Source organism: Lepisma saccharinum, chromosome 3, assembly GCF_977018435.1.
Source record: "Lepisma saccharinum chromosome 3, izLepSacc3.1, whole genome shotgun sequence".
NCBI classification, from domain to species: domain Eukaryota; kingdom Metazoa; phylum Arthropoda; class Insecta; order Zygentoma; family Lepismatidae; genus Lepisma; species Lepisma saccharinum.
In genome coordinates, this window is record NC_139231.1 from 94,697,076 (window position 1) to 94,721,261 (window position 24,186).

Sequence of the window (24,186 nt, forward strand, 5' to 3'; positions counted from 1 at the left end):
ACGAAAGATAAGGGAAGAGGACTAGAAGAGAGAAGAAGAGATGATTAAGGAAAAAGATAAAAAGGATGAGGACTAAAAGAGAGAAAGGCCGATGACTAAGGAAAGAGATAGAAGAACAGATGATTAAGGAAATAGAAAGAAGGGAAGAGGTCTAATAGAGAGGACAGAGGACTCAAGAAAGAAAGAGAGTGAGGGAGAGAAACAGAGGACTAAAAAGAGTGAGTTGAACAATGAAAAGAGATGGAAAGGGAGATAGAAAAAGAGAGGGAAAAGATAGAGAGAGAGGAGAGAAAGTAATCGTGAAGCCCAAGGATAAGTGAGGGAGAGAAACAGAGGACTAAAAATAGTGAGGGGAACAATAAAAAGAGATGGAAAGGGAGATAGAAAAAAGAGGGAAAAGGTAGAGAGAGAGGAAAGAAAGTAATCGTGAATCCCAAGGATAAGTGAAAGAGAGAGAGAGGGAGAGAGAAAGTTAGGCATGTCCAACTTAGCAGACCACATCTTTGAGCTCGTGAAATAAAATTAATTGGCTACTCTTCTGATATAATGTATGTAATAAAAAAAGACGGAATAGCCAATTTACTGGTTATTTTTGTATGTATTAAAACATAAGCCTTGATTACCACAAGAAATAACAACAATTAGGGTTTTATTTAGTTTTATTCTTGATGGGAAAATATAGCGATTTTGAGTAACACATGGCATACGTGACTGAAACTGGGCGACAATACGTCACAATCGTGCTCCCTGATTGTCCATTTTCTAACCGGTTGCCGAAACAATGTCGAATAGCAAATTATGCTTCCGGGAATATAAAACATACACCCGGACGCACAGAAGAAGTTGCTTTTGACGGCGAGCGGATACTCAATCGATATATTCCACCCTCCCATCCCACTGAACTGCCTTTGGCGGACACCGAAGCGCCGCAAAATACATGCCTTTGCACCGGCCAAAGGAGCATCGGTGAACGCGACCCCGTGATCTGGTCGATCGAAGCTCAATATTTGTTGACATTCTTCTCTATGGTCCCTGCAGCGGCTTGCACGCGATCTGGTCCTGCCACAATTAAAGGTGACGGTGGAACGGTCATGTTGAGAGCGAGTCCTTCATGCCGAAAGGTGACAAGCAGCTTGTAAAATCGGGTTTAAAACTTTCACCTGAAATCGTAGGTATTTTCCAGAAGGAAGGATTTGAAGCTGCCCCGTGATTGCTGAAAGGAATAGATAAACGCCCCTGTCACATTATGACACATGTTGTAGTGGTACCGTCGTCGCCTTGTCGGGGTCCCGAGTTTGATACCCAGTGGAAGCTCATTGTATAGTGGTTCGAATACCACTTTAGGCAACTCTAAACGTTTTGCCACTTTTGCACCCACACTATACGAAACCTTATCTACCAAGGGAAAGTAAACTATCCTTGCCCCCCTACTTTTGGGCCCTTGCCCCTCCAGTTTTGGAACCCAATCGCCACCATTGAGTACATGAAGTGGACTTAAAACAAAAAACATTGTGTGACACATTCTCTTTACCTCTCAGAGGCAAATGCAAGAACAGATTCGTCCCTACTTAAGTTTTCTCTCTAGGAGAGAGAGAGGGGGAGAGAGAGAAGAGAGAGAGAGAGAGAGAGAGAGAGAGAGAGAGAGAGAGAGACCCTACATTACATATATGGGTGCTGACTCAAGGGAGTCACTTTCGCCCATTCCCCCTGAAATTTGTTTGTGAACTTGCTTAGCTTTTATGTTCTTTCTCATATTCGTATTACTTCTTCCCTTCTTTGTTTTTCTCTTTCCATCAGTGACTTTTCACCTTCCATCTTTTGTCTTTGAATCAGTCTCTTCTTCCTACTCATCTTGTTGATTGTTTCTTCTAATACTATTTTTCTTGCATTTCGCATTTCCGTGGCGGAGTGGTTATCACACCGCGCTACAACGCCAAAGGACCTGGGTTCGAATCCCGACCTGGGCATGGCTGTTCTTTCTGAATGTCCCTTCATCAATTATATCATATCATCAATGACCCTCATCTTCACGATTTGCCATAAGTGGCAGAAAAGCGAGTCAAATAAACCAAACTAATAAAAACAACATTTCTCTTGCGTTTCTCTTAGGGAAGGAGAATTAAAATACAAATTTTCTTATCTCCTATTCAGTTTCTTTATTTATCTTCCTCTGTCGTTTTCTCTTCATTTTCTCAAGCTCTTTTTTTTCTCACTCTCTAATATGTTATATATTTTTTCACTGGCTTTTATTTCTGCTTTTCCTTCACTTTACTTTTCTCTACATCTCTCTTTTAATAAATATTTCAATTTTACCATTACATGTAAACATGACGTAACACAATTTTCAATATAGGAATATCCCACTGTACATTAAAAAATCTATCCCCCCTCAAACACAGAAAATTTTCTGTTGGCGCCCATGGACATTCCATCTCTTGGACCATCTGTATCTCTTGAATTTACAAGAGAGACGGCAGATAATGTTTTTCAATCAACGGGTTAACATTTTTAAGTATACTGTAAGCACATGTGTATTAATCGGAACTGGGCCAACACTTTGAACTGAGAGCCTAACCACTGTGCTGTGTCTCGACGGGGATCGAATCCCTGGATATTGTCCAAAGGGCCGGTAGGTACCAGAGCTTATCCTGTCTGTTTAAAAATGTTGTTATACGTATATAAGGGTCGTTCAAATGAAATATAGACTGGGGTGTAGAAGCTAACTCTGTTTATGTGAAAGAAGATACACAATATTACAAAGATAGCGTGCTGGTATTACTTCGACAGAGGTTACAGGTAAGCACCCCCACCGTTCAGGCAACTGTCTCAACGCTGAACATATTTCAGGATACAGTCCGCAATGAAGGACGCTGGTTGCGTGTTGAACAACTATTCCATATCATCTTGAACCGCTTGATCGAAGACGAAACACTTACACTTCAAAGCCCTTTTCAGAGAACCAAAAATGAGAAAGTCGCACGAGGAAAGGTCTGGACTGTACAGTGGGTGTTCAATAACATACCACCGAAAACGGCGCATAGTGTGTGGGCGTGTGTTGTCGTGGAGCATGCTCACACCTCGTGATTGCAGGCTCTTGCCCTGGTCGTGGGAGATACGCCGTCAATATACGTCAACCTCGAAACTCGGCACACCACTCACTGTGCTTCTTTTGAAACATGCATCCCCATAATCCCCGTACACGGCTTGCATTCGCCGAAAGATTTCACTCGCAGACACAGCACCTTCTTTGCACATGAATCAAATGACGCCCCATTGTACGCCTTTGGACGTATCCATTACACACCCCTTGTGCTTTCCCTTTCTCCTCTACTCAACAGACACATGCAACAGACTTGGCACGTTATGCTCTGTTACTACGAACCAGCAAGTCCTACAGTACTGTCACCATCCAGCCTCCCTGTCAAATACTTGCAGTGTTGCCAGTTCTGTGTATGTTTAACTTGAACGACCCGTATAGTTTGGAATTCAAATATTAGCGTTTGATGTAATTGTTTAGTTTTAATTTCTTACCAAGATCTGACAATTCAAAATATTTAAATAAAGAGAGGAAAACGAAGAAAGTGAACGGAGATTTTCTTGGTAACATTATTAAGCCTTCATTCCATGTTTAATAAAACACTCGAAATGCTGACCAAGGCAAAATTTATTGTAAAATAAGATACTATAAACCAGGGCTCGAAAAATCCCGGTCGTCAGGTCGCCATGGCGACTAAAAATTTCAGCGTGGCGACTGTGATCATATGCTGTAATATGTACGAAATTTTGATGATTCTAAGTTCAAATTGCAGTACAGCATAAGTTAGCAAATGATTTTTTTTTTAACTCAACGTTCTGAACATTCCAGTGTGTCAGTAATAATTTCTTACTCTTTGTCCCCCAACGCCCCATCTCCTGTTTTCGCGAATGATTTAGCAATCTTTTGAATACCGTGATGCTCAGCCTCTTATACAGAGTGTTTCAAAAGTTGTACAACCCAAACTTTGAAAATGTATATCATGAAAACCGTAAGAGATATTTACATCGAGTTTTCTGCATTATAGAGTGTCATCCATTGAGATATGTTTCAATGCTTAAAATTATCAGTTTTCTCCATACAGAAAATTTAGGTAAATTAATAACTGGCGGAAGGCAGCGTTAAAATTTTTCCAGAAATGCACTTTTGAATGAGAAAAATACGTAAGGAATTATCGAAGGCTCATAATTAGATGTCTGATAACATGTCAATCTATATTGCTCATGTGCAACATTTGATGGATTTTTTATTGGCGATGTTATGGGTTGAGTGAAAAAATGCCATTTTTGGGATATTATATGGCATTGCTAGCAGGTCGAAATATTGTCAATAGACGCACACCATATGTGCCTAAGTATTGGCTATACATTTCTGTGAAAAATCATAAACAAAGATTTTGTGCCGTAATTAGACTCGTGAGAGAATCCTAGTCTGCCTCTGGTTACACTTATTCTCTTCTCTCACTTTCGCCGCTACTGTGCCTGTTTTTTTTAATTGATTCAGCATGGTGTATTCATTGGAGCAATGCGTGTGCACTGCTGAAGAGTATTTTACTACTCATTCTTACACTCATGTGCAAGAGGTTTTCCAAGAAAAATCCCCTGCTTCTGCTGTACGACTAGTCAAACACCAACAAACGATCCCACAAATTGTTAAGAGTTGGTATTATGATTGAAGATTAGGCACACACAGTAGATGTACTACTTAGAAATATTCAGCGAAAAATGCAGGATCGACCAGGACCTGAACCTGGGTCTATGGTATACCGTAGAGATGTGAATGTATTTTTCGCTGAAAATTTCTACGTAGTACATTTCCTGTGTGTGCCTGATCTTCAATAGTTAACATCTCTACGCTGGGAGTAACCAGGTAACGTCGAAGTCTACTGTATTTCAAAGGCAACAGATCCCGTTGCGGTAGCACTGGCAGAGAAGATTCTACGCAGGTAAAACAGCGACAGCGAAAAATCCGACGAGGCCAGGCCGACTCAGTAGCTCATTGGTTAGAGCAATGGGACGATATTTCAGACCCCCGTGTTCGAGTCCTGGTCGAACCTGCATTGTTCGCTGAAATTTTCTACATTGGTATATATTGTTGAAAATCAATTCTCAGATGTTTTCAGCAAATTAACAATATTTTTTTAAAATAATGTAATTGCTTTTATTTGAATACATGCTAACATAAATTTATTAACCCAGTAATAGCGTACATGATTAGTGTAGTGCAGAAAACCTGGTGTAAATACCTCTTACGGTTTTCATGGCATACATTTTCAAAGTTTGGGTTGTGCGACTTTTGAAACACATTGTAGTATGCACAATTGCTAGTAGGTAGTTTCCTGGCGCCTGATTTTTAGAGCTGGCGCCTAGCTTTGAAGAACATTTTTCGAGCACTGCTATAAACGTAACGTTTCCACCCTCTAACAGGGTCTTTTTTAGACAGAGATTCACAATAAATTCTCATTTCTCCACACTTTTTTTCTTTTCATGTCAGAGAATATATTTCCGCCGAATGAAACTCGACATTAATATATCTATTACATGGCAACATTGTTTTGGTCAGTAATATGCGCAGAATGATGCGCAGTAGAACTGCAAGCGCTGAGTGGATGGAGCAACGCAAGCAACACTTGGCGCTGAATTTGTACATAACGTATTTGGAATGATAAAATCATATTTAAAGATTTGAATTTCTATTGTAACAACCAAGTTAACCATTGGTTCAGAATTCGAATACAGAGAGAACTGGCGCTGATTACTGTTGAAGGACATGGGCATTAACTCTAAATAAATTAACATGTGACTCCTGTACGACTGAACCAATCAGAATGGTGGAAGTTAGCCAGGATGGTGGAGGCAATGAGAATTGGTCGAACTTTTGGGGGGTTCAGGGAGAGGAATTTCATGTTTGTTTTAATGGTGCGGCTAGCCGGACTTCGACTTCCCTTGGAATTAGTTCTGGCGAGGTCCCCATTGTAGCGAGAGGAACACACGTCTCTCAAAGCGCCCTACATTAATCTACGGCATTACTTTCACGCCCCACGTTAATAAACATCTCACGATCAACGCCGCTGTTTTGAGTCTGTTTTATAGCCGGCGGAACAGGAGGAAGTTTAATACGTTTTCTGCGGTGACACGTTTCATTGAATGTTTCCGTTGGCACTGGGACTCACGGAATTGAGCGAGACAACTGAGGTGGTAGGATGTCGGTGACAGGATGCTGATGCTTCAGTACACATATGGTCCGTGATGTAGTAGTAAGGATAGCGTGCTGAGAAGCTTAAGGGTTGTAAGTTCAAATCTCGACAGAAGCGTGATTTTTTTTTTTACAATAGTTCCACTCTAATTTTAACAAGTCTTACAACTGTAAGCCTTACAGTTACAATTAAAATAAATTGATGCTCTCTCTGGTGATAGCATCAGAGGGGGGCAGGAGGTATCTCAATTCAACCAGTCTTTCGCAGCAAGTAGAACTATATAAAAATTGTTATTTTAACCCACATATGCCTTTTTGTGTCTTCTGCGAAGAATTGTGTGCAATATGCGCAGTACAACTAAATATTGATGATTTTTGTCTTCAACACCAGGCAGACATGCGCAGAAGGATGCGCAGTCCCTTCTTGCACAGGCGCAGTAGAACTGCAAGTGCTAAGAGGAAGGAGCAATCTCAGATCAGGTCATATGATCAGAAATTCATTTTTTATCCTTGCTCATTTTTCTGACACGCCAGGTGCATTTCCCAACCTTTTGTTACTGTTGAAATGCATTCAGTAATTTCGCTCCAAGGCAACAAATAATCAGTCACTGTAGTTATCTAGCTGCTATGGCAATTTCAGTTTCCATGATCAGAAAATAGATGATTGTACCTCTTATTCATATTATGACACGTTACTATGAATGGTTCAGGCTTGGATTTCCAATGGGCTCAGCCGTTAGGTATGGATGTACTGTTGTTATCGTGACGTTCAAACATGGGCTATTTAGCTATCGTTATTCCACAGCTTTGAGGACATAATCAATGACATAGAGGTAATATCGTCGCCTTACAACCAAAAGGTCCCAGATTCGATACCCAGCGAAGGTACATGGTGGTACGGATACCACTTTAAACTGTAGGTCCAGTTGAAATTTTATAGAGCGCAAAGTTAGAACAGCAAGGCACAGAATCTGAACAGCTTCTGCAATACGAGAGTCCTAAGAAAAGCATCTCTCTCTCAAGTTCTCCGTAGAAAGCCAGTGCTCCATATGTATAAGATAGCCCCCAAGCTACATTTTTTTCGCTTCATAATTACTCCCGAATTCACTTAGATGGGGACAACACTTGTTGTGGTAGGGCACAGAAACGGAACAGTCCCCCCTCCCCTCCCCACACACACATTGCTAGCCTTCAGCTTTAAAACACTATATTTTGGCGCACTCTCAACAGATGGCGGGACTAGATAACGAGTTTAAAACGTTGCGAGCCAAAACTTGTAAATAATGGCGGGAAATTGTGTTGATATGGAGAGAACCCGCAAGGGTAGGATGAGGGAGAGGGACAGTGGGATGGGAAGCCATTATTTACCGTGGCTTGAACCAGCCTTGCATTTTAAACCTTAATAAAACGCAGAACCCGTAATATGTTTGTCCGTTTCATTATTTTCAACACTATTTTCGTGTTCGCATGTAATGTGGGGACCTCACACTCCCCCTTTCAGCTAGGATGTACGCTTCGCTGCAGCTAACTATGCAGCAGAAAATTTTTCGGTGATAACCAAAGTCAATGAACTGTCACATATGAGTGGTGGGTGTGAGGTTGCGTTACGACTGTCAAATGTCACACATCACTTCCTCGTGGACATTTTTTGGTGGCATATCTGTACTGAGTCTTCCAAACTCTATTGCTCTGTAACTTACCGTATGATCCACTCAACAGGGGGCGAAATGACACTGTATGCAATTTTAAACTTTCTGAAGATGTTACAATAGAAGATAATTATGGTGAAATCTGAGCCGTGGACCGTGTCTTATGCCTTTCAAATTCACCAGTTTGACAATTTTTGATATTTTTTCAAAACTGTGTGTGTTTATTTATTAATTATTCTTTGAAATGGCGAAGTTAAGGCTGTACAGCGCCTTTCCTTCTACTCAACCAAAAAAAAAAAAAAAAAAATTAACATATTAAACACAAAGTACATACGTATATTCATTTCACATATGCTTACACACACACACATACACACACTACAATCATACATACAAGTCATATCACGCTAAGTAGAAGATATAAAATACATAGAACACTGCATTTTTAAAGCTTACAGTAGGTAATGAAACTCATATATCTGTTAGAGCGTCAATTGTACTACAGTTTTCTGTTGAAATATTTTCTTCTTTTTACACAGCCATAAAGTGGGAGAGTGGCTATTGAGTGACGTTATATCATTGTTTGTATGTGTGAGCGCGCACGCATAATTTTCAACCTCACACTTTTCATATAGACTTTTTGGGCGATGAAGTCTCAGAAATGAATGCACTCGTTGGTACAGACAACAATGATTCTACAGAAAGGCTCTTTAATTTGCACTGAATGCTGAATTGGCACGGGCAGAAAGTAGGCCTAACAACTATAATAGAACTGTTAAAAGATACATAAAATAAGTGAACCGTCTATTGAAGTCAATGTCGTCTCATTTTACTTGAGCATATCGTTGCACTCGTGGAGGCCAGGAAGCGCTCCATGCGGTGCGAGCTTCCTGTCTGCATACTGTATCTACAGCCCAATAAGCGACAGAGCAAGAGTGGGGAAACACTTGCGTCGGGAGGTAAAGAGTAAGGGGAAGGTATCCTCCTTTTCACGGAACTACCCCCTGTTATTTCTGTCATGTTTCCCACTGCACCAACGCGACCGACGAAGCCTCCTGCCTCGTTCGCTCATACTATTAAGCTATTTTTGTTCTTCGGCATTACAACATTTATGAAGAACGATAAATTTCGATATCTGTAAACATTTAATTGTACAAGAGTGTAATTTGTAAATATTTCTGGAGATGTCCGGGCCTATGTGCCCCCCTCCCCCACCATGCTGTATACGCCAGTCCATATTCAATCAATATACTATACTCGATAATTTCCAGGTTTGTTTATATTTTGAATTGGTGCACTTAATGGAAAACTATTCTAATCGGAAGGTAGTTTGAGAGGTACAAAACGGAACCACAGAACATACTGAAAACATCAAATCGAAAAAACCAAGCATGCTGTACACCCAACGGCAAAAGAAATAGTTGACAAATTGTTCATTCCATTTTTCTTTCATTCTGTTTCCACCATGTGATGATCATGAATTGAAATAAAAACGTCAATTGAGCATAGGAAAAAGCATCTGCTTCTCATCAACAGACTTCCATTCCTTAAAACAACGCAGGATGCAGAATAAAGAAAGAATGAAAATAATGATGGACATTTTGGCTACTATTATCTTTTCCGTTGACTGTACAAGATACATTTGCATGTGTACTTACAATACATATCCACGCGTACTTTCGTCGACACCGGCACGCTCTCATTGCTGTTCCTGGCTTCGCACGTGTACTCGGAGTTCAGGTCGAGTCGCTGGAGACGTGGAACCATGAGCTGGTTCTGCATCACGTTCTGGAAGGGGTCCTTCATGTCACTCGCGTCGATCAGTTGTTCGCCTCGCCACCACCGCACGGTTGGAAGAGGTTTGCCTGTGAATCGAAACAAAATCAATTAGGAAGACTTCATCTTACAATACCCCAGTTGCATTATATTTCATTTACATTTATTTTAGTAAACAAGGATGCATATCTAATTGTTTCACTTGTCATTTGTTATCGTAGACGTCATCTTCATATTGGAAAGTCTCTCTAAATGTCAAAGGAAAGCGATGGGATAGATATCTAAATTTTCATTAATTGTCGTATGTTTACTAATTGCTACCAAGATGAAAAACGATTAGATTAAACTGATGAGTCATCGGCGGCGCTATAATGAGTCAACTACTCGGCACCTTTAGCCACATATGCGACTCGTTTGAGATCTCTCCCGAAGGGAGAGGGGTTCGCCCCCATTACCCACCCTTTTGATGCAACATTAATGTTTATGAGAATAACATGTTTTGCATCGTGTAGCAAATAGACGACATGGTTGTTGTCCAGATACGTATGGTATATATTGATTGGATATGAGAAGCAATGCGAATTGGAGCATAAAGACAAGAATTATGTGCAATTTTGTGGTATGTGTGTGTGTGGTGTGTGTATGTGTATATATATATATATATAGAGAGAGAGAGGGGGGGGCTAATATTAAACTGGACCTCTTTCCTTTGTCATATTGGGCCAAAAGAGGCCAAATCTGGAAAAAATTCAAAAAACGAACATAAAGGTCAAACACAGAAAAACACCTTGCAGGGATATAACTTTTTTTAAACTTGGATTAAAGCTTACTTCAGCAGCTACAACTTACAACAAACATGAAATTCAAATACTCCACGATTTTCATGAAACTTAGCAAAAATATTAAAAAAAATGAGGAAAATCTGCAACCAGTGACGTGCCCTAGGAGGGTTGGTGGGAGATATAACGCCCTTTGGCCACCATTCCTAAAAAAGAACGTCAAATGCTGGAAAAGATGGGATAATATAAGATTGACTACAAAAAAGATGACCTAACCCAAAATACATGACACGACGCTGCTCGCAACCAGCTTCGAGATATTTTTGGTTTGATCGTATTTTTATTGTTTAATGCTGTTCAGGCATGCTCAAAGTACAAAGCAACTTGAAAGGGTAAGAATATCTATCCTCTTACTAACCTCACCGAAGGGCTAAAGTATACACAGTGATAAACAACCTAAATCACCTGAAAAGAAGCACCGGAGGAAGACAAAAACGTGAAAGAGAAACTGTTGCTTTATAAAGCACGTTTGGCACGCTTGAGCAAAGAAAGAGTGCTTTCTCGCGACCAAGAATGTCTTTTAAGAACCTCCGGGCGTAAAAGATCCACTAGGGATAACTTAATTACCAGAAATAATTTACAAAATCTCCCCCACGGCCCTGATATATGCCTGCATTAGCAACTGAATAATGGGTCCACTCCCTTAAAGCACTTCACACTTGCAGCCACTGTCATACCCTTTTTTTTACCTTCTCCACATTTGAGAAAGGGGAAAAATAAAGGAGGTGGTAGTATATGGAGAAGAATAGAGGTAAAAACGATAGTAATGGAGGGTGATCCATATTTCATACTAGATGTGAAACTCGTTATACTCAGGTTGCGGTTCTCAGCTCTCATTGTTCCATCTCTTCCCTCAAGATGGAGCCTCATGGCGGGGTTAGCATGTGGATTATGAATGAGCTCCTGCGAACAGCTACGTGCCGTATTCTCCCCCTCACTCTCCCCCGCCCCCTATAGGTGTAAACTAAGGAACCATGGGAAGGGTAATGAGCTCAGAACAACACGGTGCGAGTATGGGGATTTTAGGGTACCCTGAAGAACGTCGACATGGTTGCCATCTCGCGGTGAGATAATATACCCAGATGCCATAATAGCCAAGTTTGAAGATTTTGTAAGAAAGATTTTTGGGTGCATCTGCTAGAGCCATTTGTCTAGGTCAAACAGGATATTCCGGTGATGGAAGAGGGAGGCTCTTGAGCGTATAATACCACATTTTGTTCTGGCACTGGATGATAATGTACTACTGTAGAAAGGTCGAGAAATGCAGGCCCAAAGAATTCGAATCAAAGTCTCTGGAATACCCTGCCATTATTATACCTATGTATAGTTTCTCTGTTCGATGGAGGGACAGTAGCCTGGAATCCCCTGTTATATCCGGTTCAAGTATGTAAAAACGTTTTCAGATACTAATTATTTTTAATAATAATAATTTTGGAGCAGTGTTTGTCTGTCTGTCTCTCCCTCTTCCCCTATCTCCGTGGGCTGTTTATTGTGACTGACGAAACTAGTGGCACCCTTACAAAAAGAAAACTATTCCTCAGCATTAGCGTTGTTATGAACTTCGTTATTAGTAGTCTGCCTTTTTAATGTATTCAATATTTGTCCTTTCTTTTGAGAAAACTAGTTCTCCCGTACGACGTTGTGGTAAGGTCGTCGCTATACAGTATAATCTAGACGTCACGGGTTCCATACCCGGTGGAGGCAATACATTAAATTGTATGTCCAGCACTATGCCTATCTGTGCATAAACTCTCTGAGAAAGCTGGTCTACGTAGCGGATGTATAACGAACATCAAGATGTTTGAGGTACAAGAAATTTAGCACCTTTGTAGCTAACAAAGCACCTGCAGCTTGAAATACACAGTCGATAAGAATTTAGTTAGCTATCGAATTAAGTTATTCTTTGGCCATTTCATAAAATTGTACTAGCTATAGATTAATCAGAACGATGATATGCATAATTAAATTGATGAAGGAACCAACACAACAAACATGTCACCCGGATTCGAAGCCGGACGACCTTCGCTTGCACACACCAACGTCGCCGAGATCGTCTTTATGGTTGGTATTTGTGTTTCTCCCTCCCTCTTTCCTATTTATAGGTATTTCTTCTTTTATTTATATTTGGGAATGTCGTTAAGATATACGAGGCTGAGTCAATAATTATCCGCAATGCACTTGCATTTGTGATTCTGTTGGCAACATTGTCGTTATTTTGCGTTCATCCCTAGGCGTGGTTTCTGCCATTCACTTCTACACAGGTTTGCAGTTGCCTTGAAATCAAGGGTGTGGACTTAAAACGAAACAGGTTTGCAGTGCTCTGTTTGTTGCAATATCCCTGCCATGACGTTATAATAAAACTCTGCCATCCATTTGTATGAAAGGACAGTGTTCAGTTAGTTATCCGCCTTCTGCAGCCTGAAGGTGTATCAGGGGTCAAAATTCATCTAGGACTTTAAGTACAGTATGGAACAGTTTATTTGCCGGAACTAGTGTCTACGGACGGATAGAAAATTTCAAAAATGTTCGAGTTCTAGCGTGGGCATAAGGCCTTTTCTCAATGTCAATCCATTTGAAATCACTCCTTTGCGGCAGAACACTTGTTCCCATACTGTACTGAAAGACTTCGGTGGATTTCGGCCCCTGGTACAAAAAATTTATAACTGAACTCTGCTCATGTGCGCAAATGGTAAGCCGACACTTTTCGTTAACGCGTCAGCAGCGACAATGCATCTCACCGAGCAACTACAAACATTGGAAGCAGTGATTGACAGAAATCACGCCTAGTGATGCATGCGAAAAAGCTCGCAATGCTGCCAAAAAAATACAAACGTAACTGTCATGCAGCTAACTTCACTTGCGTTACAAGTTGGCAATAGAAACATTTAAAATGTGCAGTTTAGGCAGTGTGTAGGGTGATGTAAACAGAATCAAAGTCGCAAACTTTATTGAATGGTCAGGTATCACCTGCGAGCTAAACCTGCCAACACGCTTAAACCTACCGTAACAAAACTTCAGATAATACACTTTTGGATGGTTCAAGAGAGATTTGGATTTGATCTCATTTGTAGGGAATTCTCCAACTGTGAAATTAGCAACACTGCATCAGGAAGGAACAGGATGGTCTCTCATGCACCACCAAGTGTGCCAGAGATGATAAGGCGGCGATCCCGAAGGCGAAGTTCACACAGTTTCTTCCAGAAAATGCCAATAACGGGAAGGTTGGAGGTGAAATAGTGCATCTGGGTATTACATGTTCCGTCCAATTCTCTATCCTCAGTGTTGCTCCTAATAACCCTCTTTATTAAGTAAAGTTCATATTATAGAATGTCGTATTTATGCTTCCTTTCACGAGGGCTAAAAGGCACAGTTTAATATTTTTTGTATTGTTACAACTCGCGATCACATCACATGTGTACAGTCACCCGCAATAAGAATGGAACACCTAGATCTTGAAATAAACTTTCCGCAATATGTTGTGCGTGTTGCCTAACTCTACTTCGATGGCCGAAATTGCTATTGGAAAGTTGCTATTGAAACTCGCTAGAGTTAGGAAATACACATGTCGCATTGCAGGATCTAGGCGTGCCTGTTTTATTGCGGCTGACTGTACCTAAAAAATATTAGCATTCAAAATATAAGTACATTACAATATCATTCTACATAACAATCTTCGAGTTTCAAACAGTATTCAAAGTCAGAAAGTGATAGCAAGTGCGTAAGTCTTGTCTTCCTTTTAGATTAAATACATGTGTTTGTCTAGATAATGTACATGCTTCAAAAATAAATATTCATTTCAGTATATTTTGAAACAACTTCCCGAATTTGTGTGGTGCATAATTGAAAATTTTGGTGCGTAGTTTACATCTTTGTTCATATAATCTTATATAGTGAGGATAAGTTTTCACAAACATTAAATATACCTTTTTCTTTACCCACTTTGAATTGCGGTAGACACGTATAAAATATCCTTATTTTGTTTTGGTCTCCAATACAGAAACTAATTGTACTAGAAATATAGCGTAAAGTAGACTCGATCAGGGCTCGAACATGGGTCTATAGTAAACCACCCTTCCAATACAAATTGCTCCTTATTTGCACACATGTGAAATATATAAAAACCTCTCTCACTCAGTTGCACGGTGTCATACAAGAACAGATTCTGTATGTTATTTATGGAGGGGAGGGGTGATCAGCACCACCCTCAGACCGTCTTTGTCCCACAGAGGCTAGTGTAAATAGAATACGGCTTCATAAATGGATATTGTCGAAAAAGTTCCCCAACCTGAGGCCACCAATTCCGGGAAATGAACCTGGATCTCCCGCGTATCAGAGGGGTTCCTCTCGCAGTCACCGCAGACTGAAATGTTCCTCTTCGATTGCCCCCCTGTTGGCACATTTACACTCCAACCAGCGTTAAATATTATGTTTCTGCATTCTCTGGGTACGGGTTTCTCCTTCATGATTATAAATACACTTGACATTGAATAAACAAAACGACGATGTGTTGCAGAACGATTTACATTTTGGGAACGCAGGCGCAGGATTACATGGCAAGCTGCTGATTGCATCGCCCACAGTCCCTTCAGTCGCTTGGGTGGAAAATTTGACGACTGCGCGAGAGGGCTTTTTTTCTTTTTGTGTTCTCTCCGAGGAGCAGAATTATTTTTTTATATAAGTACAATGATCATCCGTAATTACAACAGAATTTTCGTTTTGTTTACTCCAAAACAATTAATGTTAACCTATCATCTAGGAGAATTAAACCCTAGAATCCAAAAGCATTCCATGCTTATAGGGCTCTATTGAGCAGAATTGTGACCAGTATAATAACTTCTGAAATTAATTTCAAGTACCGAAATCTCATTCTAAAATCTCCGGTAACCATATTCTATTTGCAACTTTAAAATAAACACTAGGCGTCCATGTTGAAGCTTGCCTAAACCCAATATTGTAGGGTTAGAAACTTTGCCACAGCTGCGACGGTGATATTTGAGTTCAAAACTGCATGTTGATTTGCGGGTACCACACTGTGATGCGTGTTTATGCCAGGTTTTTTTCAATTCACGATCTGCCTCTCCATGAACCGCCAGATTGCGTTGTGCCGTATGTGGGCGCCATGTCCATTGTGTTTGTGCGGTTACTGTGAACGCAGAAGCACACAATATAAAACGATACCTACCCACAAAGGACTCTAGTGATCGAGATGTTGGCCCCCACAGTGGATATCCATAAACTGAAATGCGTGGAATTTAATGCATGTTGCAGAGGTTCTATCGGGTTTATGACGATTTTATTTTCATGGATGAAGGGTCTGCAGAAGACTCCATTCTAGATCTCCAAATATTAGTAATCTTCCAAAGATATCATTTCAGCACCTGAAGATGAAAGTGGCCGTTTCCTCTCGAAATATTTGAATCTTCTCTAGAACTTACTTCAGTCTGTGAAGATGAGGGTGACTTTACTCTTGAAATCTTGAATTCTTCTCCAGAACTCAATTCAGTTACTGAAGATGACAATGGTCTCAGCTCTCAAAATATCTTAATCTTCTCCAAAACTCATTTCAGTTCCTGAAGATGAGTGACCTTAGATCTCGAATGGTCGAACGCTTCTCCAGAAGTCATACCATTTGTTGAAGATGAGAGTCATCTTAGCTCCTAAAAGTTAGACCCATTATCATGATTCACTTTACGTCCCTATAAATTCTCTTCATTAATTAGTGCTAGAAAAGTTTCATCTAACAATCCATAATTTTATACTCTTTAAATTCATCACTTACCTACTGAAATCGTGCTAATATAATCACTCAAATAATAGTAACGAGCGAAGTTTATTATTTCATTAATTATAAACATTTTCAGGTTACATTCTTTTGTTTATTTACTTTACACTCTCATACGCGAGGAAATACAAAACGGTAATATGTAAAGTGCAATATAAACAAAAATAATGTATTCACATGCACACAAAAACTACATGCCCAAAATTAACTGGGAGCGTATTCCATTAAAGTAATGGGAAACAATCCGTCACGGAATTGGAAAATTAAAAACTTAGAGGATAAACAATGTTGGAAACAATGATGTATGGAAACATACCCCACGTGTGTGCAAAAAACGGCAATGAAGGCAAGTTTCACGCTATGAACAATATTTTCGCATTTGTGTAAATATCTGGAAAATAACAATTCAAGCGAGTACTCTGATAATAGCTAACGGCTGATTGTGGTAGTGACATTTTCTGTTGTTTTTAACATTGGAATGTTTTTCATGAGGATCGTTCCATTTTTTATCAAATTCTCTCTCCGCTAGGACATTTTGAAAGCTGACAATTTACAATGGGGGCGGGGGTAGGGTTCGTAGTGAATAGAGTTTACATTAATTGGCCTTGTATATTCAACTTTCTTGCATATATTTGATAACTAAGCCAAATGAGCACATGTTTTAGTCTATGGGCCAGCCAAGATGTAGGTATAATTTGAGGGTACTAATTTTCCTTTATACCACAGTTACATGGTTATGAATGGATGCCAAAAAACATGATTGCCATCTCAAAGTGGTAGGTAATAGAAATGGCGGCCAATCAAAGATGGCTGATGTTGATATTTGAAAAAAATGACTATATCTCTGAAACCAACTGCCGGATCGCAACGAACTTTTTTTAATGAAAGCTTTAGTTTTTCGATAGGAGCAACCGTTAAGTAGTTAATAACGGATTAGTAAAACAAAAATAATTTTTTACTATTAATTTTATATTTATCATTAATTTATTAATAATCTAGGCATCTGAGAAAAAATGTTCGAAACAAGCATTGTAGCGTAAACGCTTATCTTTAATTTGACATATTACACTTGATGGTTTTCACCTTAGAATTCATATAAAACAAATGAATTATGAGCAGGGACAACTTTCAGAAAACAAATGGGAGGATGAAGTATCTGTTTCTAGTCTTCTTAAGGACTTGATATTAGTCAAATTGGCTCGACACATGCGATGAAATTTTTCAGCCGATAAATCATGCATCTTTATTCTCAATCAAAATTTCTGCTCACTGCAGCACTGTACAAAACTGTCTATGTCTTTTGGTGAATGCATTTCCCCCACACATAATATAACTTCTCTTGTCCGTTTTCTGTTTTTACAGATTTTTACTTTCTTGAAAGCAGACATTTCGGCTGTAATAAATAATAACGAGTAAACACATATGTTATGATGTTCTTCTGAACACTCCCAAATGTTAACCTCATTTCCAAGTACTTCACCTCAGCAACTGCAGTCTTGGAGACCAACAAGTCTCTGGCGTCTGAACCTACCGGCCAGCATAATCCTTATAGTGTTGTTGGATTTGAGATTTTCTTTTTAAGTATACTTTATGCACAGATAGGAAAATCCGGAGTGGACCTACAGTTTAAAGTAAGATCCGAACCACTTTGTTCGTTGAAATCTGGCAGTTGGTTTCAGAGATATAGTCTTTTTTTCAAATATCAACATCCGCCATCTTGGATTGGCCGCCATTTCTATTACCTACCACTTTGAGATGGCAATCATGTTTTTTTGGCATCCATTCATAACCATGTAACTGTGGTATAAAGGAAAATTCGTACATCCAAATTGTACCGAATTCTTTATTTTGGCCACTTGGCCCATAGACTATTTAGGCTATAGAGGGAATGTAATGTGGGCATTGCTTCGAGTATATTGATAGTACTAATCGTGACCAATTGTACAGCCTATTTTCTCTTCGAACGTCTTTAAGAAAATATATTTTTCTTCGAACGATCAAGCCTCGTTGTGGAGTGGTTAGCACATCGCGCTACGAAGCCAGGGGTCCCCTTGTTCGAATCCTGGCTTGGGCATGGATGTTTCATCAATTTCATCATGTCACCATTCATCCCCATCTTTGCAAATTAGCCAAAAGTGGCACAAGAAGCAAAGTAAAATGAAAGAAATCAATAAATCGAATGACAAAGAGACGCCATTATGAGACTTTGCTTCGGACATCATCTGATATCAATTCAGTAATGCCTGTAAGTCTCTATCTGTTCTGTTGATGTTGTCTCTTAATTTGCAGTAATACGATTAGACTCCCATCAATGATTTGATTATTGATATTTATAATAATATTCCATATAAATATTTTGATGCCTCTTTGCTCTTGGTGAGGAATTTAAAACGACAATCTAAATTTCCATTCATTTTGCAAAACCAAATCCCATGACTTTAGTGGTTTTCAAGCAACATCCCAGACCACTCCATAAATGCTTTAACATACTAATGAATTATTGTTTTGTCTTAAACTTTGCATGTTAATCAAACGAACTAAGTTTTTTAACAATTATGAAAATAAATGCGAAAAGGTAATAAACGTAGAAGAAGGCTTTTTTATGAAATATTCCCAGGAAGGAAGTCAGTAGGGAAGAAAAGATAAAAAAAAGTGTTTGCGGTTTCGAATCCTGATAATAAAAACCTTCTTAGCTATTCAAGGTTTGGAAAGTTTTACAAAATACCCTGATTTGATACCCTTTTTAAATTTATAACATTTCCAGGTCGCTGGGAACCCAGCGTTTGTAATTATACACTTATAGAAAGTTGACCTACGTATATCTGCTATGAAGATCTCGAAACAAACAATAACTTCCCCTTATTTTCAACTATTGAAGAATCATTTTTAAACTAAATGGAAAATCATCTATAGACACAAATATATTTGCTGTGATATACCTGTATAAGATTTTCCTCTGCATCCCTTGGAACCAGTACAGCTCTACTAATAGATCTACTAATGACAATGTGCTTCATGTCGTAACATACGTACACAGCACGAGTATGTGTAGTTCCCCTTGGAACTACATTCCTTTCCGTATTAGAACAGCCCTCGGCAAGTACTGTGATTTAACTCATGGCTAGAGAAGGCTGTATTCCATGTTTGAGAACAAGAAACGCCACAACTGAATGAACTCGTGGCTCAAGAGAGGCGTATTCATTTCAAATTGCACAATGAGCACCATCACCAATTGAGATACACATTGCGGTGGAAAAGGAACGTAAAATGTGAAAGTACTTTTACTTCATTAATGTCTATATTTATTGTGAATATCTGTTTGTAGTTTTTGTATTATTCTTGTTCTCTGTCGATGTTTTGCCTATTTTAGGCCAATTGCAATAAGTTGAATGGCATCTGTATGTAATTGATAAGGGATCACTCTCAAAGCACCCAGGACTTGAACCCGCTTGGCCATCGAAGAGATGGTGGCCTTCTTGCCTCGTAAAGCGATATTGCAATGGAGGTTGTCATGAATTCTACCATTCCATACGATGTCTAGATGAACCTGTGCCTCTCCGATGGCGTAGTAACGTGATCAACTTGTAATCAAGGGCCCCGGGATCTGACCTCAGTGGGCACATTGTACTATGGTTCGGATCCCACTTTAAACTGTAGGTCTAGTACCGATTAGCCTTCTGTGCATAAAGTAGACTTAAAACAAAAACTCAAACAAACAAACAAGACAACATGAACCTGCAATTCATATATTCATCAACATCGTAATTGACATAATCCACAATATAACCATGTCTTTGAACACAATATAGCTTGCACAGATCCAGCTTTATGCTGACCTTTAACTTTTCAGGTCGTGACTCGTAAACAAAAAAACACTTACAAAAGTTTAATTTAATCCACACAGCAGCATTTATGGGATATCTCTTGCTGCCGACCATAAATGCTGGGATGACATTGCCCCGTGCACGCTGTCTGCTCATTCGAGTGATTCTACACCGCCATATTCGCAACCCGCTTGAACATGTCATCGACCCCTGACCCATGATGCTTAGCGCGTATTACATCAAAGCACACACCTCGTCACTCCCCGTATAATCTCACGATGCCATTGTTGACGTGGAACTTTTGTTTGGTCATGTTAATACCACGTGAAAAGAGCAATGTTTGCCCAGGCATGTGAGCGTTGGGGAAATGTGGAACGTATGTGCAATTTCTAAATCATGGACTGACCCTCGCATCCTATTGTTTTGTTAATAAGACTTGACCGTTGTTAATAACAACGGGTTAATTTAAACGTTGCTTTTGGTGCTGGGAAATAGCTGTTTGTTAATGAGATTCGCCTTAAGGTGGTGGTAGAATAATATTGAATATTTTTGTAGGTTGAAGTACGTACATCATTCTTGGTGCATGATAATGCTTCTAATCACTAAATATATCTTTCATGACCCCTTCGTTTATCTAAATGTTGCAATTATTTTAGAATCTTGAATACGTTATTCTTGAACCATGTGTTGATAAAATTGTGGCGTTTGTTGTTTTCAAACATTGAATACGCCTCTCTTGAGCCACGAGTCCATACATTTGTGGCGTTTGTTGTTCTCAAACATGGAATACACCCTTCTTGAGCCATGAGTTAATACAGTTGTGGCGTTTCTTGCTTGCAAACATTGAGTACGCCGTTCTTGAGCTAAGAGTTGATAAAATTGAGGCGTTTCTTGTTTTCGAACATTGAATACGCCTTTCTTGAGCCATGGGTTGATAAAAATTGTGGCTTACGTGTATCATGTTTTAAAGCATTTGATACGCTCTTTTGAGTCAATAGTTAGAAAACAAACAAACAAACAAACAAAAAATTGTATTAACATCGAATTCTCTCCTCTTGAAGCATGTGTTGATAAATTTGCACGATATTGTTTGTGGTTACTCTGATGACTGAGCCAGGGCTAATCGAAATACTGTGCCTATTGCATCCGACGTGAAACTGTACAGTAGTATGTTGATAGAAAATGAAATGTGGTTGTGTGTCCAATACTAATAGGTCTAAACATGCTATTACTTAAAAATCATCTGTAAGCTGTCGCCAAGAGAGAATCCCCCCCGCGTTTCTTTAACTATGTTTCTCAGCGTCACAGAAGTAAGTTCTCGCAATTGTGATTCCAGTCATTTCCATTTCGTTAGCTCACATATTTTTTCAGTTTTCAGCACGTAAAGGTAGGGGGATGAGGAGGAATGCACCTTTCCTGGATGTCCCATATACTATCTGGGTGGAAATTTTTAGCCCTTTGGATGATGTTATATATATTACTCCGATGCTTTGAAATAGGTTACTGGAATTTTCCACGACTGAAGAGTTTTCAAATGCCGCACCGCGTGAGCGTAGGATAAAGCATTTCAGGACAAAGTTTCAAGTATGCAAATAATAGAGGGAGGCTGCCTATGCAGCTTTAGCTTACGTTCTCCATATATTATGTGCATACGTTAAGCAAGATGTTAAACCCATGTTAGGTAGTATACATAATTACAACGTATGTTGATAGTAGCTGTGGATGTTACCGCTTGGCGCCAAGGAAACAGAATGATGTCTTTCTTCCCCTAATCACACACTTGACGTGCAAGGGAAACACAGAGATCGTCCTGTTTTCTAGTTAACACCTTTCTGGCCGTTAGAGAAGACCATCTCGTCTGCATTCGCGTCCTCTCAATTCCAGTGTAGTGGAGGAGGTCAACTCTAAGAACATCATCCGCTCTCTCTTTCTCTAGCAACGATCCCCTTCTCTACCTCCTCTCTCTCTCTCTCTCTCTTTTCTGAGAAACCTCCGCAGATTGGAGGATCAATTTTCCAAGCGGTTGATTCTTCTGCCGGCCGGAGAATTCCACAATCTACCGTCCAGCTCTTGGGGCGCCACCATCACTTTTTTTATATATAAAAAAAAAGGTTAAGGTCCACAGCTTGGATACAATCAACTGTATGTGGATTTTTTTTATTGCTCTCCTTTCCTTTAAATTAACGTTTCAGTTTCTCTATAAAGTGATAACACTTTTTATCTTTCTTTTCGCTTTTCTTTGATCTCGGCACCCTGGCAACGGAAGTCAAAAGATTAACCACAGAAACACAGTTCTTCTTTCCCTTTGCACAACAAATTCGCATTGAATTCATACAGAGAAGGAAATAATTTCGAATATAGCAAACATCCCCTTCTTCGTGTCCATGACGGAATTGAATTTTCTAAAATGTAATTTCATGGAAGTGGTCCTACTATCAATTACTCACAGCCGGTGACATATTGCTCTTGCTCTAAGAATCACCAAATAACATGACAGACAAAAACAGTCCAATAAGGTAGCAAACTAAGATATCATGGATGGAGTGAACGTAACGTTCCAACAATTTTTCTTGTTCTCGCTACGTTTTCCTTTCCGAAATATTCCTTATGGACACAATTTCTCAAAATAATCTCTGAATTAAATTTTAATACCTCACAGGCAGTTATTGAGTACACACATTACCATCAAAGAATAATTTATGAGGATTCGATATTAACACAGGATCAAAAATATCACACTGTTTGATGATCTCTGTACCTCAACTGCGTCAGTCCTGGGCTGCATCGTTTTGCAGGCTAACTGGGTCCTGGCGTCTGGGTCCACAGCCAGAAATCCTCTGTAGGGATTGTATAGTATCGGCCATCTGCGATCGTGATTGTCCATTCATCCTTCTCGTCTCATCGCCATTCGTTTCCATCATCGCGATTATTCAAGAGTGACAGAAAAGCGACGCCAAAGCAGGTGCAGGTATCATTAAGTTTTCTGGTTGACAAAGAAATGCTTGCCATTAGGCAGGAATGAAACAAACCTGAGTATGCAGGTGCCTTCATTCTTCTCAATGCCAGAAAAAAAATCCCTTTATTGATTCTGGCGATGTAGTTCGGGGAATGAGGGAACAGGGGGACTACGGTGTTGACTGGAGTTCTTTCATTATCCCGAAATCCATTCTTAGGGAACTTCTCTGATTAAAGTTCCAGGATATGAAAACAAGATCGGATGTTTACCTCAGTTACTCTACAGTCAGACAATGTGTGCCCGCGCGTGGGTTTTGGAATGAAACTCTCTCTCTGCTTCTTTCGACAAGTAGTTCCAGGAATGAATATAGGGATATGAACGGCGAAGTGTATGTGTGTCTTTTTTTTCCTTGCAGATAGGCGTGATAAGGGTGGTATTTTTGTTCGTTTGTTAAAGGTTTGTTCAAGAAATTCTCGGAAGGAAGAAAGGATGGTGTTATGGCAACCCTGGTTTCAATAAGTGATACCTGGCAACCTTGTTCGCTTCGTATCATTCAGTGACATGAATACTCTTGGCTTTCCAAGATTGAACAGAAATTGGCGTCCACACCGACATATTTATTCATAACATTGTGCAGGAAGACGTACGTCGCGACATCATCGTAGCCCTGACTAGCAGACTAACCTCACAAGTGGTAATCCTTACCCTCTGAACACCATATAAGGCTACCAACAGTTCCCAACAACATGGTTTCTTTCAACACCACCACCGCTATTTTCGTTCCTGTGACTTGACACTGTGTCTGCACAATGTGCGTTTGTAATCTTTTGATCACACATCCATCATTTTTAAAACGTTTTAATGACAGCCATAGTAAAGAGTTACCATGCATTCACCCAAGCATCATCAGATTCCGCTACTTCAACATAAAACATCCAACAGCCATAAGATGCAAGGGAGTGTTTGATCTTGACACTCCTCACCAGATGGATTACCCCCTAGGGAGCCAGAAAGAGAGAGAGAGAGAGAGAGAGAGAGAGAGAGAAACTGTCAACAGAAAACATGAGTCTACTATCTACTCATGTATCTATAGCTACTTAACTGTTACACAAGCAACTTGCATGGAGGCAA

At 39.7% G+C, this 24,186-nt stretch overlaps 1 protein-coding gene across 1 annotated transcript in view; it reads right to left on the bottom strand.

The window, feature by feature from the left end:
• LOC145985612 (protein turtle homolog A-like) overlaps positions 1-24,186 on the bottom strand; it is an 836,473-nt gene that overhangs the window by 84,332 nt on the left and 727,955 nt on the right. The window contains exon 5 of the mRNA XM_083119681.1: positions 9,537-9,743. Within this exon, the coding sequence (XP_082975807.1) occupies positions 9,537-9,743 (207 nt within the window). The remainder of the gene's footprint in view (positions 1-9,536; positions 9,744-24,186) is intronic.